The sequence below is a fragment of the Pimephales promelas genome, chromosome 10 (genome assembly GCF_988280905.1).
Source record: "Pimephales promelas chromosome 10, fPimPro1.hap1.1, whole genome shotgun sequence".
Taxonomy (NCBI): Eukaryota; Metazoa; Chordata; class Actinopteri; order Cypriniformes; family Leuciscidae; genus Pimephales; species Pimephales promelas.
In genome coordinates, this window is record NC_142778.1 from 37902574 (window position 1) to 37920071 (window position 17498).

A 17498-nucleotide genomic window follows, 5' to 3' on the forward strand; every position below is an offset into this window, starting at 1 on the left:
TTCCCGATCCAATCCATCCGAAGGCTTTCCCGATCCATCCGAAGGCTTTCCCGATCCATCCGAAGGCTTTCCCGATCCAATCCATCCGAAGGCTTTCCCGATCCATCCGAAAGCTTTCCCGATCCGATCTATCTGGAGGCTTTCCTGATCCATCCAAAGGCTTTCACAATTTGATCCATCCGACGGTTTTTCCGATCCATCCAAAGGCTTTCCCGATCTGATCCATCCAGAGGCCGAACCCAGTAGACGGGCCAGAACCCGGTTCTGTTCTCAGGCAGACAGCGCTCGCACCAACACTGAATGAGCTCTTTGTTTCTGCCTTAAATTATTATTGTTTTGATGAAAACATGTGAGTTTGTACATGCGTTTCTGAAACACATAACTCAGACCGTCTCCTCTGATAACAGACCACTCTGGACTGTAACGTGGACTCGTGCACTTACAGAAACGATGTGTGTTTTGAAAAGCGCTATACAAATAAATGTGAACTGATTGATTCTCTGGAGAGAGAGACTGATAACTTCTGCATACAGGACTGGACCCGCATCTGGACCCGAACAGCTGCACTGATCTCAGTGTCAGTGTGTGTGTCCTGCATCACACAGAAGACGGACTCTATGCTGTTATACTTCTGTGTCTCAGAACTCGAATGCTCTAGTTTTTCCATAAATGTCACATTGATTGCATTGATCTGATGCCTTCTCTCTATCTTGTTGCTCTCTTAGACCTCGATGTCAACATTTGTTCTCTACACGTCAGCTTCTGCTTGTCCAGCTTTCTTGACAGAAGAATTGTGTTAGTCTTTATTAGTAAAACAGTGTCCATGTGAACGCCAATAGCATTCTCCACTTAAAGCTGAAGTATAAGTAACTTTTTCCGTGTTAAAATAGTTAAAGTCACAGACGGTTCATTTCCTCGAAAAGTAAAAAGGCTGTTAGTTTTGGGTTAGACCCGTGGACCAATGGCGTGAGCTGTGGGCGGGGACTATTTGTGATTGACAGGTGGCAGATTCTGTGAACTGTGGAAGAGAATTTAGAATTTTTGTTCAATTAATTGGAGCTTAAAGTCACGTGACATGTTCAGAATAATATGACAACATATATTTTCAGCTCAGATACAGATCTCTGTCTGGAAAGTCCCATCGACTGTTTGCTGAATCCTCCCAAACAAACACAATGCATACGTGCAGATCCCGAGCACGTGATCGCTTTGATCTGGGAATCAGGGAATCTGTCACGGCTCTTGATCCGTTATTCCTCAAATCTTTCTCTCAAAGTCGGGATTTCTTCTGCATCCCTTTAAGTGTGTTTCTAACTAATCTCGACTCTTTTATTTATGCATTATTAGTTATTTCATTTTATAGGGTTAATTAGGTTATAAGCGTGTGTCAACTATTCCCATTCGTGTCTTTTGTGATTTTTTTGTTTGATATCTTGAGGGCGCTATAAAAGAAGAAGTAAGATTACCTATCATGAGTATTATTATGATGATACAGTAATTACAGTAGCGAACACACACTCCTAGCTGTGGAGGACCGAGCGTGTCGTTGTGTCACTTTAATTCACTGCAGCCCCGATAAGAATGTGCTGGTGTCAGTCTCTCTCTCTCTCTCTCTCTCTCTCTCTCTCTCTCGCTCTCTCTCTCTCTCTCTCTCGCTCTCTCTCTCTCTCTCTCTCTCTCTCTCTCTCTCTCGCTCTCTCTTACACACACACACACACACTCACTCTCTCTCACACATGTCACGAATATCTCTCGCGACCCTTGCCACTTGCCGCGCGCACTATAAAAGCGCGTCCCCGCGGCGCCTCTCTTACTTTCCCGGATCAGAAGTGCTGCATGTGTGAGAGCTAGTCCAGAACCAGGAGCAGAACCAGAATCAGAACCATAAGCAGAAGCAGAACCAGAACCAGGAGAACATGCTGCGTGTCCGGTGCCTGAGAGGAGGGAGCCGAGGAGCAGAAGCTGCACATCTCATCGGGGATATGGTGAATATATTACATTATGAGAACTGGATCACAGTCAGAACCAGAACCAGAATCTCTCTCTCTCTCTCTCTCTCTCTCTCTCTCTCTCTCTCTCTCTCTCTCTCTCTCTCTCTCTCTCTCTCTCACACACACACACACACACACACACACACACACACACACACACACAGAGAGAGAGAGAACGGAATCTTCCAGTGCACGCATGCAAATACAGAAAAAAAGACAATTAATTGCAGTTAAAGAATATGAAAACGGTGAATCAGTCAGAACAGACACATTTACACATTATGGTATTTTTATGTATTGCATTTACAAAAACACACATATATTACACTACAATTATAACGGCTGAGAAGATTAAAAATCCTAGAAATTGATTGGCAGTGTTAAATCATTAACTCTAGGCCTAATCATTGAAATTAATATCTCAATAATGTTGCATCGACTCAGAGTGACAGATGATCTGTCACAAATCACGTGTTGTGGATGATTGACAGCACAGCTGGATTGATCACGTGTTGTGGATGATTGACAGCTGGAGGAGTCTCGGATCGAGGAACTTTACCAGACTAAAGTCTGTTTCATGCGTTCAGCTTCAGGACACGTGTCAGTCTCCGATCATGTAATCGATCCGTTCATGCATCCGGGCATTAGCGGCACTTTTAGTGATGAGGCTCAAACACACGAACTGATTGCATTATCACTGTTGATGATCTCTATTGTTGTTGTTGTTGTTGTTGTTGTTTCCCGGGGATGATTGATTGACTGACTTTCTGTTCGTGTGTGTCGCGCGCAGGCGGGTCGCGCGCTCTCCGGATGGGTGTCGCGCGCGTTCCGCAACAGCTCGAGTTCAGCGGCCGCGCATCTCCCGTTGGACGAGCCGGTTCACGAGCACGCGCACGAGGAGTGTCCCGTGAGCGCGTATAACGAGTGGGACCCGCTCGAGGAGGTGATCGTGGGCAGAGCCGAGAACGCATGCGTTCCCCCGTTCACCGTGGAGGTCAAGGTACGAAACTCACTGGGGTCAGAGTTCACATTTACACCACATCTGGGCAGGTCTAATGTGTACGTGACGTTTCTCAGGGTTTCCAGTATGCTTAACTTACTGTAACACACAAAAAACAATAAATAGCCTATAGCCTACTCGGTAACACTTTACAATAAGGTTCATTAGTAAACATTAGTTAACTACCTTAATTAACGTGAATTAAGAATGATCAGTACTTCTTTAGCATTTATTAATCTTAGTTAATATTCATTTTGACATTTACTAATTCATTATTAAAATCAAAGGTTGTATATGTTAACATTAACTAACATGAACAAACATTGAACAGCTGTATTTTTATTAACTAACATTAAAAAAGATGAATAAATACGGTAACAAATGTATAGCTCATTGTTAGTTCATGTTAGTTAAAATGTTAACTAATGAATCTTATTGTTACCGTGTAGAAAGTACTGGGATGATGATCAGGTGGAATATCCTCTGGATAGTAGTACTAGTACTATATGATGTATTTTTGTTACTCAAAGGTAGCCTACTAATATTAGCGCAGTAAATGTCTAAAGCACAGTTTATTGCTGATATTAAACAGAACACACTGTGAATGACCTGAACGTGTTCATCACACCGCAAACGGGATATTTATTGGTACTCTGTGTGTGTGTGTGTGTGTGTGCAGGCCAACACGTATGAGAAATACTGGCCCTTCTACCAGCAACACGGTGGACAGACATTCCCGAAGGACCACGTGAGGAAAGCAGTTGCTGAAATCGAGGAAATGTGCAATATTCTCCGTCACGAGGGAGTCACAGTGAGACGGCCTGAGCCAATCGACTGGTCCTTTGAGTACAAGACCCCTGACTTCTCCTCCACAGGTGACACACACACACACACACACACACACACACACACACACACACTGAGGAAGGGGTTCTCACACAGACTCATCTCACACAGGCATGTACGCAGCGATGCCCAGAGATATCCTGATGGTGGTGGGCAACGAGATCATCGAGGCCCCGATGGCCTGGAGGGCCCGCTTCTTCGAGTACCGGGCGTATCGGCCCCTGATCAAGGAGTACTTCCGGCGCGGGGCAAAGTGGACCACAGCACCCAAACCCACCATGAGCGACGAGCTGTACGATCAGGTGACCTTTAGAGGCGTGGCCACAGATGCTACTACACTGGAACGACAGGGGCTCACTGTGTGTGTGTGTGTGTGTGTGTGTGTGTGCAGGAGTACCCCATCCGCACCGTGGAGGACAGGCACAAGCTGGCGGCTCAGGGGAAGTTCGTCACCACAGAGTTCGAGCCGTGTTTCGACGCTGCAGACTTTATCCGCGCCGGCACTGACATATTTGTACAGAGGAGTCAGGTGACCAAACTCTCCTCCGCCTACGGGTCTGGACCGTTTCTCAGTGTGAAGAACATCTAATCTACAGTAGGCTTCCAGACGGGACAAATCCCTACAGAAAAACGATATATATCATTTTTACAGTTTTTTCCCTATTTTTTCTAGACCATTTCAAAATGTTCTTCACACTAAGGAAACAATTGTACATTATATGTACAGTACTATATATTAATCACTAATAACCTAATTTAATAAGCTAATTTTAATCACTGTGCTCTCTGCCACTCTGTTACTCTGCTCAGGTCACGAACTTCATGGGCATCGAGTGGATGCGGCGCCATCTCTCGCCCACTTACAAGATCCACATCATCTCCTTCAAGGACCCGAACCCCATGCACATCGACGCCACCTTCAACATCATCGGCCCAGGCCTTGTGCTGTCCAACCCAGATCGGCCCTGCCGCCAGGTGAGTGTGTGTGTGTGTGTGTGTGATGGATTGGTTTAGGGGTAGGGTTATGGTGTGTGTGTGTGTGTGTGTGTGTGTGTGTGTGTGTTGGATTGGTTTAGGGGTAGGGTTATGGTGTGTGTGTGTGTGTGTGTGTGTGGAGCTGTGCTGCCATCTAGTGTTGATCTCATGATAAATCTCTCCCTCAGATCGACATGTTCAAGAAAGCCGGCTGGACGGTGGCAACTCCGCCGACTCCTCTTATTCCTGACAGTGAGTTATGTTTATAGATAAAGATATATAGAAATAGTCATAGATATAGTTATAGATATAGATATAGATATACTTATAGATGTAGATATAGTTATATATATAGTTATAGATGTAGATATAGTTATAGATGTAGTTATAGATGTAGATATAGTTATAGATATAGTTATAGATATAGATGTAGATATAGTTATAGTTATAGATATAGTTATAGATATAGTTATAGATATAGATATAGTTATAGATGTAGATATAGTTATAGATATAGTTATAGATATAGTCATAGATATAGTTATAAATATAGATATAGTTATAGATATATATATATAGTTATAGACATAGTCATAGATATAGATATAGTTATAGATATAGATATAGTTATAGATATAGTCATAGATATAGATATAGTTATAGATATAGATATAGATATACTTATAGATGTAGATATAGTTATATATATAGTTATAGATGTAGATATAGTTATAGATGTAGTTATAGATGTAGATATAGTTATAGATATAGTTATAGATATAGATGTAGATATAGTTATAGTTATAGATATAGTTATAGATATAGTTATAGATATAGATATAGTTATAGATGTAGATATAGTTATAGATATAGTTATAGATATAGTCATAGATATAGTTATAAATATAGATATAGTTATAGATATATATATATAGTTATAGATATAGTCATAGATATAGATATAGTTATAGATATAGATATAGTTATAGATATAGTCATAGATATAGATATAGTTATAGATATAGTCATAGATATAGTTATAGATATAGTTATAGATATAGTTATAGATATAGATATAGTTATAGATGTAGATATAGTTATAGATATAGTCATAGATATAGTCATAGATATAGTTATAGATATAGTCATAGATATAGTTATAGATATAGATATAGTTATAGATATAGTCATAGATATAGATATAGTTATAGATATAGTTATAGATGTAGATATAGTTATAGATATAGTCATAGATATAGTCATAGATATAGTTATAGATATAGTCATAGATATAGTTATAGATATAGATATAGTTATAGATATAGTCATAGATATAGATATAGTTATAGATATAGTTATAGATGTAGATATAGTTATAGATATAGTTATAGATGTAGATATAGTTATAGATATAGTTATAGATATAGATGTAGATATAGTTATAGATATAGATATAGTTATAGATGTAGATATAGTTATAGATATAGTCATAGATATAGTCATAGATATAGTTATAGATATAGTTATAGATATAGTTATAGATATAGTTATAGATGTAGATATAGTTATAGATATAGTCATAGATATAGTCATAGAAATAGTTATAGATATAGTCATAGATATAGTTATAGATATAGATATAGTTATAGATATAGTTATAGATGTAGATATAGTTATAGATATAGTTATAGATGTAGATATAGTTATAGATATAGTTATAGATGTAGATATAGTTATAGATATAGTTATAGATGTAGATGTAGATATAGTTATAGTTATAGATATAGTTATAGATATAGATATAGTTATAGATGTAGATATAGTTATAGATATAGTTATAGATATAGTCATAGATATAGTTATAAATATAGATATAGTTATAGATATATATATATAGTTATAGATATAGTCATAGATATAGATATAGTTATAGATATAGATATAGTTATAGATATAGTCATAGATATAGATATAGTTATAGATATAGTTATAGATATAGTTATAGATATAGTTATAGATATAGATATAGTTATAGATGTAGATATAGTTATAGATATAGTCATAGATATAGTCATAGATATAGTTATAGATATAGTCATAGATATAGATATAGTTATAGATATAGTCATAGATATAGATATAGTTATAGATATAGTCATAGATATAGTTATAGATATAGTCATAGATATAGATATAGTTATAGATATAGTCATAGATATAGTTATAGATATAGTCATAGATATAGATATAGTTATAGATATAGTCATAGATATAGTTATAGATATAGTCATAGATATAGTTATAGATATAGATATAGTTATAGATATAGTCATAGATATAGATATAGTTATAGATATATAGTCATAGATATAGATATAGTTATACATATAGTTATAGATATAGTTATAGATATAGATATAGTTATAGATATAGATATAGTTATAGATATAGATATAGTTATAGATATAGTTATAGATATAGTCATAGATATAGTTATAGATATAGATATAGTTATAGATATAGATATAGTTATAGATATAGTCATAGTTATAGATATAGATATAGTCATAGATATAGATATAGATATAGTTATAGATATAGATATAGTTATAGATATAGATATAGATATAGTTATAGATATAGTTATAGATATAGATATAGTTATAGATATAGTCATAGTTATAGATATAGTTATAGATATAGTCATAGATATAGTTATAGATATAGTTATAGATATAGTTATAGATATAGTTATAGATATAGATATAGTTATAGATATAGATATAGATATAGTTATAGATATAGTTATAGATATAGATATAGTTATAGATATAGTCATAGTTATAGATATAGTTATAGATATAGTTATAGATATAGTTATAGATATAGATATAGTTATAGATATAGTCATAGTTATAGATATAGTTATAGATATAGTCATAGATATAGATATAGTTATAGATATAGATATAGTTATAGATATAGATATAGTTATAGATATAGTCATAGTTATAGATATAGTTATAGATATAGTCATAGATATAGATATAGATATAGCTATAGATATAGATATAGTTATAGATATAGGCTAGTTATAGTGAGCCTGGTTTCATGGGTTTGGTTCAAACTAAACACACCCTTCCATCATATCAGAGCCAATCATCACGTTTAACACAAGCTTAAAGTCTGAATTTTTTTAATGCATCTTATAAATCTTATTGAGATCAAATTATCCATGCATATATTGTTTTTTTTTTTAAATGTTTGGACCCCACAATATTTCATGATGTTCCAGTGAAGCGTCGGGTTTCTCTCTCGAGTCTCCTTTATTTCTACAGCACAGAGTGTGTGACAGCAGGAGAATAATGCAGAGTGTGTGTCTAGAAGACAATAGCGTCACAGTCCAGCTTAAGTCAGTTCACTGATGCTCATTTCTGCTGTAAGAAACTTATTCATTTAGTTCATTTATATATATAGCGGCTCTGGAGTAACCCGTGATGTCATCGTCCAGCTCAGTTCAGCCTCATATAACGCTGTCGATGAGGAGATCAATAATACTGATGGATATATTAGATGTGTGCTGGATTCTCCAGTCAGACCGGGCATTAAACCCTCACTAATCAGCCGACTCGCAATAATCCCTCACTGTACGTCACCATACGCGGGAAACACGTCTCCTGCTACTTCAGTTACACCGTGACGTTACCAGTATGAACATCCCCATCTGATTCATATCAGTAAGTCAGTAGTTGGGATAATCATGCTGCTAACACTCTATATAAAACCTTTTCTTCTGGAGTCCGAAACAAAGCTGTCTTTATATGCCAAGCTCACAGTCATGTTCTGCCGTTCTCATCTCTGCCCAGGAACAGATCTGTGGTTGAGAGCTTGTAAACATCACATGGTTGATCCACATCCCATCTTATATATTCATATTTTTGTGTCAGATATTCAAAACAATCTGAAAATGAACAAGATGAACAATCTGAAAAATGTAAACAATGGTGTAGTTTTCCTCAGTCCTGTTGCGCTTTAATGGAGAGAATCACTAGTGTTTCATAGATGATGTTTGTCTTCAACTTCTCCTCAGATCACCCGTTGTGGATGTCCTCCAAATGGCTGTCCATGAATGTGTTGATGCTGGATGAGAAACGTGTGATGGTGGATGCTAATGAGATAACCATACAGAAGATGTTTGAGAATCTCGGTAAGAGCAGTTTCTTCCAGCTCTCGTGGAGCTTCACCTCGACCCGATGCACACGACGTGTTGGGGAGCTCATTTGCTCTCTAAATGGAAAACAGTTGCGTTTGTTTTCCTCACCCAGCGAGGCCCGATCTCTTCTAGGCCTTGCAGGTGTTTTTACAGTGTTTGTCGCAGTAATGCATAGCCTATATAACACAAACTTTCATTATACTTTTAAAAACACATTTACAATATTATCATATTCTGAGCACTTACAGACACCATACAATAGATCTCCACATTAAGGTTACATTACCTACTGGATCTTTATTAAACTTCCAACTCTTTTATTGAAAGTTGAAAGTAATGTGTTTTGTTTGTGCTTTTTTTCTGTGTGCGCTGGCATGAGTGCGTATGTTTGAGTGACATGTTATGGAGAAGAGAGAGAATTTTTATTCAGTACTTCAAAAATGTTCAAGTAAATTAATTAAACTGAAAAGTAATGTGCATGATTTTTAAAAAATTAACTTAGGTGTTAATGTGTGAATTTATAAATACATACTTTACTCGTTACATCACTAAAGTATTCTAATTACATAATGTATGTTACTTTTAATGCGTTACTTTTCTTGTTACATTACTAAAGTAATCTAATTATGTAACGCATATTACTTTTAATGTGTTACTTGTTACATCACTAAAGTATTCTAATTATGTAATGTATGTTACTTTTAATGCATTACTTTACTTGTTACATCACTAAAGTATTCTAATTATGTAATGTATGTTACATTTAATGCGTTACTTTACTTGTTACATCACTAAAGTATTCTAATTATGTAACGCATATTATGTTTAATGAGTTGCTTTACTCGTTACATCACTAAAGTATTCTAATTACATAATGTATGTTACTTTTAATGCGTTACTTTTCTTGTTACATCACTAAAGTATTCTAATTACATAACGAATGTTACTTTTAATGCGTTACTTTTCTTGTTACATCACTAAAGTATTCTAATTACGTAACGCATGTTACGTTTAATGCGTTACTTTACTTGTTACCTCACTAAAGTATTCTAATTACGTAACGCATATTACTTTTAACGTGTGACTTTCCTCGTTACATCACTAATGTATTCTAATGACGTAATGTATGTAACGCATGTTACTTTTAATGTGTTACTTGTTACATCACTAAAGTATTCTAATTATGTAACGCATATTATGTTTAAAGAGTTGCTTTACTCGTTACATCACTAAAGTATTCTAATTATGTAATGTATGTTACGTTTAATGCGTTACTTTTCTTGTTACATCACTAAAGTATTCTAATTACGTAACGCATGTTACGTTTAATGCGTTACTTTACTTGTTACATCACTAAAGTATTCTAATTATGTAACGCATATTATGTTTAAAGAGTTGCTTTACTCGTTACATCACTAAAGTATTCTAATTATGTAACGCATATTATGTTTAAAGAGTTGCTTTACTCGTTACATCACTAAAGTATTCTAATTATGTAATGTATGTTACTCTTAATGCATTACTTTTCTTGTTACATCACTAAAGTAATCTGATTTTGTAATCCATGTCACTTGTATGTGGATCCGCTGTGTGTTTGACTGCTGTTTGTCGCTCCTGCAGGTATTAAGACGATTAAAGTCAACATCCGCCACGCTAACTCCCTGGGAGGAGGCTTTCACTGCTGGACGACGGACGTGCGCCGGCGCGGATCCCTCCAGTCTTACTTCCTCTAGCCTGCCAGAGACACGCAGTTCTTATTGAGCTCAGATTCGAGCGCCGTCTGCATGGTTTGATTGCGCTGTGCATGTCAGGGCTTTTGTAAATGCGACCGATGAACGTGATGAATAGAAACCTCAGTGATCTCAATAACAACTGCATTTCTGGCCGGCTGTTGTAGTAATGACTCCAGTGAAGTAGGCAGAGCCCCCCCCAAACACACACACACACACACACACCACAGAAGAAGAGTTTCTACCTCCTATTTACCAAAAACAGAAAACTTGTTTAGCCTATTTTGAATTGTAATGACTTCTTATATAATGCATTTTAATGATATATACTTTTTTTTACCCTACATGTGATACAAGTGTTGATTTATAACTCAGGTATTTTGTAGCCATATTTCAGTTATTTTGTAAGCATTTCATGAAATGTAAATATCTATATGCATTATTTTAGTGCGCATAAACTCTTCCCTCCACCAAAGTGTTTTGTAGTATCTGCCTCTGATGTCATTCACAATAGCAGGAGTCAGGAACGCTGCGCTGCTTATACACCACCCTGGACGTGTTCTCAGCGCTCGGGGAACGTTTGGCTGATCGTTTTGCATTGTGTTTGTGCTGTGATTCTCTAGTTTAACTCGTTGAGTGAGATTGCTTTTCATCAACTCATGATTCTGTGTCAGGTCAAACTAAATCAAATAAAGATACACTTGGAAATCAATGTGACTGAATCAGTTTTCCATTTCGTGCTCTGTATTTATGATGCTTGTGATCAAAAGGAAAAAAACCTGTGGTCAACAAATGAAGCGTGACAGGATGAGCCTCATGAAGAATTCAATTCATTTATCTGAATAGCGCTTTTCACAATACACATCATTACCGCAGGTTTGCAGTAAATGCATGAGTCCACATTACAGTGATCTGTTATCAGAGGAAACTGCCTTATCAAGTTATGTGTTTCAGAAATGTACATATACAAATCACAGTTAGCGAAAATAATAATTTATGCAAAAAATGCATTTAAACAGTGTAATAATTTAAGGCAGAAACAATGAGCTCATTGAAGTAAAGAATACTCACACTGATTGTTCTGTAATGTATGCAGTAATGATGTGTATGCGTACACTAAATATATGCAGATGACATTCAGTGTTACTTTTCATATTTGTAGACTATTTCACTACAGGCTATATTCGCTAATATTGCAGCGAATAGTGATTAAAAACGGGGAGATCTACATTTGTGGATAAATGCTTAGCTAATCAAGTCATCCTCATTTAACAATGTTGTTTCAAAGCAGCTTTACAGAGGTAAACATATAATTTAAGGTAACAGAGTAAAGTAAAAGTAAAAAAAACTAAACAAAACATTACAAAGCTTTGATTTTCATGGGACAAATGACAAGTTCGGTAAACTGCATTTTTCTGAGTTAACTCTATAAGCGAGTCACATTATTTTCCTCCATCCGCGTCGCGAGTTTGAAGTTCCCTCCACGCGCGAGCCCCGCCCCCCTGCGCGCAAGCCGCCGCTCATTGGCTCGACGCAGCTCATTTGCATTGACGTCATTCGAGGCTGTAGGTCAATCCGTGCGCGTGCTTTTATTGGATCTGCTGCTGTCACACATTCGCGCCGCTGATGTTCTCAACGCGCGTTATTCCTCGTCAGGAAACTCGCGACGCGCAAACGCCTTTCTTTCCGTGTTCTTGCAGCCTCGCGTCGCTTTTTTTTCATCCGTCTGAGGCAGAACCGTAGGCCCGTGATTGACAGCTGCTGTTGAAGGCAGGTTCCGCGAGGTCCGCGTTGACGCGCCGCGCCGGAGTTTCATCAACGGCCCGTTTGATGTCATAAATGCTGGATCGCGCGTTCCGCGGCGGATTTCAGCCTGTTGATGGGGAGCGCGATCAACGCGCCGGCTCATGAGGCCGCACGGACACATCGGGTGTGTTTGACGCCTGTCGAAGGAGAATAAACGCTCCAACGCGCCGCACTAATGGACGAAACCATCGCGTAAATCGAGCCGGAGAAAGACGCTGAGGATGAGGAGGAGTAACGGGCGCGCGTGAGGACAAACATGAGCAGACTTTCTGTTTGATCATCGCTAGATCTGATCGATCCGGTCGTCTTGATGATCTGAGAGAGAGAATCGTTCCTATTAGCGAGAGGAGCGTCGCGACGCGCCGCGTCGCGCGGGTGAATGATGGGCTGCGCCTCCAGCATCCACATCTCCGATCGCGTTTATCACAGCGGGAAAGAGTCCGAGGATTCGCAGAACTGCGGACACACCAGACCCAGCGCCCGCCAGGTGAGTGTGTGTGTGTGTGTGTGAGAGAGAAAGTGTGTGTGTGTGTGTCTGTGTGAGAAATAGAGAGTGTGTGAGAGAGTGTGTCCCTCCATATCCAGCATCCCAGTCTGAGAGAGAGAGAGAAAAAGTGTGTTTGTGTGAGAAATGGAGAGAAAGTGAGTGTGTGTATGTGTGTGTGTGTGTGTGAGAGAGAGTGTGTGTGTGTGTGTGTGTGTGAGAGAGTGAGCGTGTGTGAGAAAGATAGATAGATAGATTGAGAGATGGTGTGTGTGAGCGAGAAAGAGAGAGAGAGAGATTGTGTTTGTAAGAGAGTGAGTGTGTGTGTGTGTTTCTGTTAGCCTATAGTTAAACACACACACACACACTGGATGCTTCTCCCAGAAACTGCCCTTTACTCCCCAAACGTTCCTCCAAAAGAAGATCATCTGAATGAACCATTAGTGGAGGAGTCTAGCGGAGTCTAGCGGAGTCTAGCGGAGCAGCAGAGTTAGCAAAGTCTGGCAGAGTTAGCTGAGTCCAGTGGAGTTAGCAAAGTCTAGCGGGTCTGTCGGAGTTAGCGGGGACACAGAAGTGAACCTCATTGGTTCTCGCTGAAGCTCAAACGTGATGCGTAACACAAGAATGAACCTCATTGGTTCTCGCTGAAGCTCAAACGTGATGCGTAACACGAGAATGAACCTCATTGGCTCTCGCTGAAGCCCAAACGCGATGCGTAACACGAGAATGAACCTCATTGGCTCTCGCTGAAGCTCAAACGCGATGCGTAACACGAGAATGAACCTCATTGGCTCTCGCTGAAGCTCAAACGTGATGCGTAACACGAGAATGAACCTCATTGGCTCTCGCTGAAGCCCAAACGTGATGCGTAACACGAATGAACCTCATTGGCTCTCGCTGAAGCTCAAACGTGATGCGTAACACGAGAATGAACCTCATTGGCTCTCGCTGAAGCCCAAACGCGATGCGTAACACGAGAATGAACCTCATTGGCTCTCGCTGAAGCTCAAACGCGATGCGTAACACGAGAATGAACCTCATTGGCTCTCGCTGAAGCTCAAACGCGATGCGTAACACGAGAATGAACCTCATTGGTTCTCGCTGAAGCTCAAACGCGATGCGTAACACGAGAATGAACCTCATTGGTTCTCGCTGAAGCTCAAACGTGATGCGTAACACAAGAATGAACCTCATTGGTTCTCGCTGAAGCTCAAACGTGATGCGTAACACGAGAATGAACCTCATTGGCTCTCGCTGAAGCCCAAACGCGATGCGTAACACGAGAATGAACCTCATTGGCTCTCGCTGAAGCTCAAACGCGATGCGTAACACGAGAATGAACCTCATTGGCTCTCGCTGAAGCTCAAACGTGATGCGTAACACGAGAATGAACCTCATTGGCTCTCGCTGAAGCCCAAACGTGATGCGTAACACGAATGAACCTCATTGGCTCTCGCTGAAGCTCAAACGTGATGCGTAACACGAGAATGAACCTCATTGGCTCTCGCTGAAGCCCAAACGCGATGCGTAACACGAGAATGAACCTCATTGGCTCTCGCTGAAGCTCAAACGCGATGCGTAACACGAGAATGAACCTCATTGGCTCTCGCTGAAGCTCAAACGCGATGCGTAACACGAGAATGAACCTCATTGGTTCTCGCTGAAGCTCAAACGCGATGCGTAACACGAGAATGAACCTCATTGGCTCTCGCTGAAGCTCAAACGCGATGCGTAACACGAGAATGAACCTCATTGGCTCTCGCTGAAGCTCAAACGCGATGCGTAACACGAGAGTGAACCTCATTGGTTCTCGCTGAAGCTCAAACGCGATGCGTAACACGAGAATGAACCTCATTGGCTCTCGCTGAAGCTCAAACGCGATGCGTAACACGAGAGTGAACCTCATTGGCTCTCGCTGAAGCCCAAACGCGATGCGTAACACGAGAGTGAACCTCATTGGCTCTCGCTGAAGCCCAAACGCGATGCGTAACACGAGAGTGAACCTCATTGGCTCTCGCTGAAGCTCAAACGTGATGCGTAACACGAGAATGAACCTCATTGGTTCTCGCTGAAGCTCAAAAGTGATGCGTAACACGAGAGTGAACCTCATTGGCTCTCGCTGAAGCTCAAACGTGATGCGTAACACGAGAGTGAACCTCATTGGTTCTCGCTGAAGCTCAAACGTGATGCGTAACACGAGAATGAACCTCATTGGCTCTCGCTGAAGCTCAAACGTGATGCGTAACACGAGAGTGAACCTCATTGGTTCTCGCTGAAGCTCAAAAGTGATGCGTAACACGAGAGTGAACCTCATTGGCTCTCGCTGAAGCTCAAACGTGATGCGTAACACGAGAATGAACCTCATTGGCTCTCGCTGAAGCTCAAACGTGATGCGTAACACGAGAGTGAACCTCATTGGCTCTCGCTGAAGCTCAAACGTGATGCGTAACACGAGAATGAACCTCATTGGTTCTCGCTGAAGCTCAAACGTGATGCGTAACACGAGAATGAACCTCATTGGCTCTCGCTGAAGCTCAAACGTGATGCGTAACACGAGAGTGAACCTCATTGGTTCTCGCTGAAGCTCAAACGTGATGCGTAACACGAGAATGAACCTCATTGGTTCTCGCTGAAGCTCAAACGCGATGCGTAACACGAGAATGAACCTCATTGGCTCTCGCTGAAGCCCAAACGCGATGCGTAACACGAGAATGAACCTCATTGGTTCTCGCTGAAGCTCAAACGTGATGCGTAACACGAGAATGAACCTCATTGGCTCTCGCTGAAGCTCAAACGTGATGCGTAACACGAGAATGAACCTCATTGGTTCTCGCTGAAGCTCAAATGTGATGCGTAACACGAGAGTGAACCTCATTGGTTCTCGCTGAAGCTCAAACGTGATGCGTAACACGAGAATGAACCTCATTGGTTCTCGCTGAAGCTCAAACGCGATGCGTAACACGAGAATGAACCTCATTGGTTCTCGCTGAAGCTCGATTAAAGTCTAGCTGGTCAGAGTAACAATCATTTATCAGGCTTATTTAAGTGAAGTTTATAATTTTATAATAATTTTGTGTGTGTGTGTGTGTGTGTGTGTGTGTGAAAGTGTGTGTCATAGACTTTAAAAAAAGATGGATGACGCTCCTCCGCTCTTTTCCATCAGAGTGAACTGAAGCCGCCAGTGTCTCGATATGACGCTGACGGACTTGAGTCTGCGCACTTTGCGTGTTTCGGGACCAGTCATGCGCAGTCGTAAGCAGGAAGTAAAGCCGCTAAATCAAGGCCACGCCCTCACTCTCGCTGAATCAAACGCAAGCACACGCCACGCCCCTTTCATTAAGTGTCCTCTGTCTCTTGCAGAACCTCCTTTAAAATAAGGTAAATACAACTACTACCACATAATCAACATTATGAAAAAAAGTCCGCTGGTGCTTCAGTGACTACCTCACACAGAGAACCTGTCAATCACAGCTGTCAATCATGATGTCAGAGCACCGTTTTTATAGCGTCAAATAACGAAGTAAATACAAACTTATTTTAAAAACAAACACTTGAAATGACATCAGCATTATATAAACTACAGTACATGACAGAAACTATCTTTGGAAAAGGATATGTGAAGTGTAATTTAATTGTTTAGTGGTCTGACGTCCCGTTGAATGACGTGGGGAGGCGGGGTTTATGAGCTATACTAGGACCGGCCACAGGGGGCGATCGAGACGTTTTGGCTTCACTTTAGTGGGCTTGTGCGGCACGCTTGGTGTGTGTATGTATGCTAATCAAGGGCGCAGCAGCTTCTTTGGGACTTTCTGTCCTTGATAAGACTCAAGTACAAGGTCTGACGATGGTTTTCTCATGTCTCACAACACATTCCTCTGTGTGTGTGTGTGTGTGTGTGTGTGTGTGTGTGTGTGTGTGTGTGTGTGTGTGTGTGTGTGTGTGTGTGTGTGTGTGTGCAGTGCTGATATAGGGTTAGTGGTTTATCTGGCCTTGGCTGAGACTCCGCTGTTCTAGGCTTGTAACCCTCAATACCGGATTCAGCCAGTGTGTGTGTGTGTGTGTATGTGTGTGTGTGTGTTACTTAAGGGACTAAAGTTACTAAAAAGTCAAATTATTTAGAAGATGTTATCCACAAGTTTCCGAGGGGCGCTCATGTAAAAAATAAAGTGGGTGAAACTTCCGGTGAGGCGGCGGAAGCAGCATTCCAATGGTATTTTGTGTGTTAGTTAGCGAAGAGGCTAGCTGTTTTTTTGAGAATTATTTTACTATTTAAAGACGCCAATCTTTATGAGAGATGTCGTTACGGCGCTCAGGGACAACATGTGCTGTTCGCGGTTGTATGTATAACCGGACTAAACTAGTTCAGTGGCTTAAACGTGATTGTTTTGAACATAAGCTGAAAACAAAATCAGAGTGATCCTGCAGAGCCCGTCTCTGATCCTGCCAACGACTG

At 40.0% G+C, this 17498-nt stretch overlaps 2 protein-coding genes across 3 annotated transcripts in view; both read left to right on the forward strand.

Annotated features, from left to right (window-relative positions):
- The first annotated feature begins 1757 nt into the window (after positions 1 to 1757).
- gatm (glycine amidinotransferase (L-arginine:glycine amidinotransferase)) lies at positions 1758 to 11467 on the forward strand. The gene is made up of 9 exons (XM_039680295.2): positions 1758 to 1985; positions 2782 to 2991; positions 3671 to 3866; positions 3949 to 4139; positions 4229 to 4366; positions 4648 to 4812; positions 5001 to 5064; positions 8903 to 9019; positions 10646 to 11467. Exons 1-9 carry the CDS (start codon positions 1917 to 1919, stop codon positions 10756 to 10758), a joined length of 1263 nt encoding a protein of 420 aa, XP_039536229.1. The 5' UTR covers positions 1758 to 1916; the 3' UTR covers positions 10759 to 11467.
- An 846-nt stretch (positions 11468 to 12313) lies between these two features.
- Positions 12314 to 17498, forward strand: part of pde8a (phosphodiesterase 8A) — a 31225-nt gene continuing 26040 nt past the window's right edge. For both annotated transcript variants that reach the window (XM_039680265.2, XM_039680266.2), the window contains exon 1: positions 12314 to 13048. In XM_039680265.2, the coding sequence (XP_039536199.1) occupies positions 12941 to 13048 (108 nt within the window). In that variant the 5' untranslated portion in view covers positions 12314 to 12940. The remainder of the gene's footprint in view (positions 13049 to 17498) is intronic.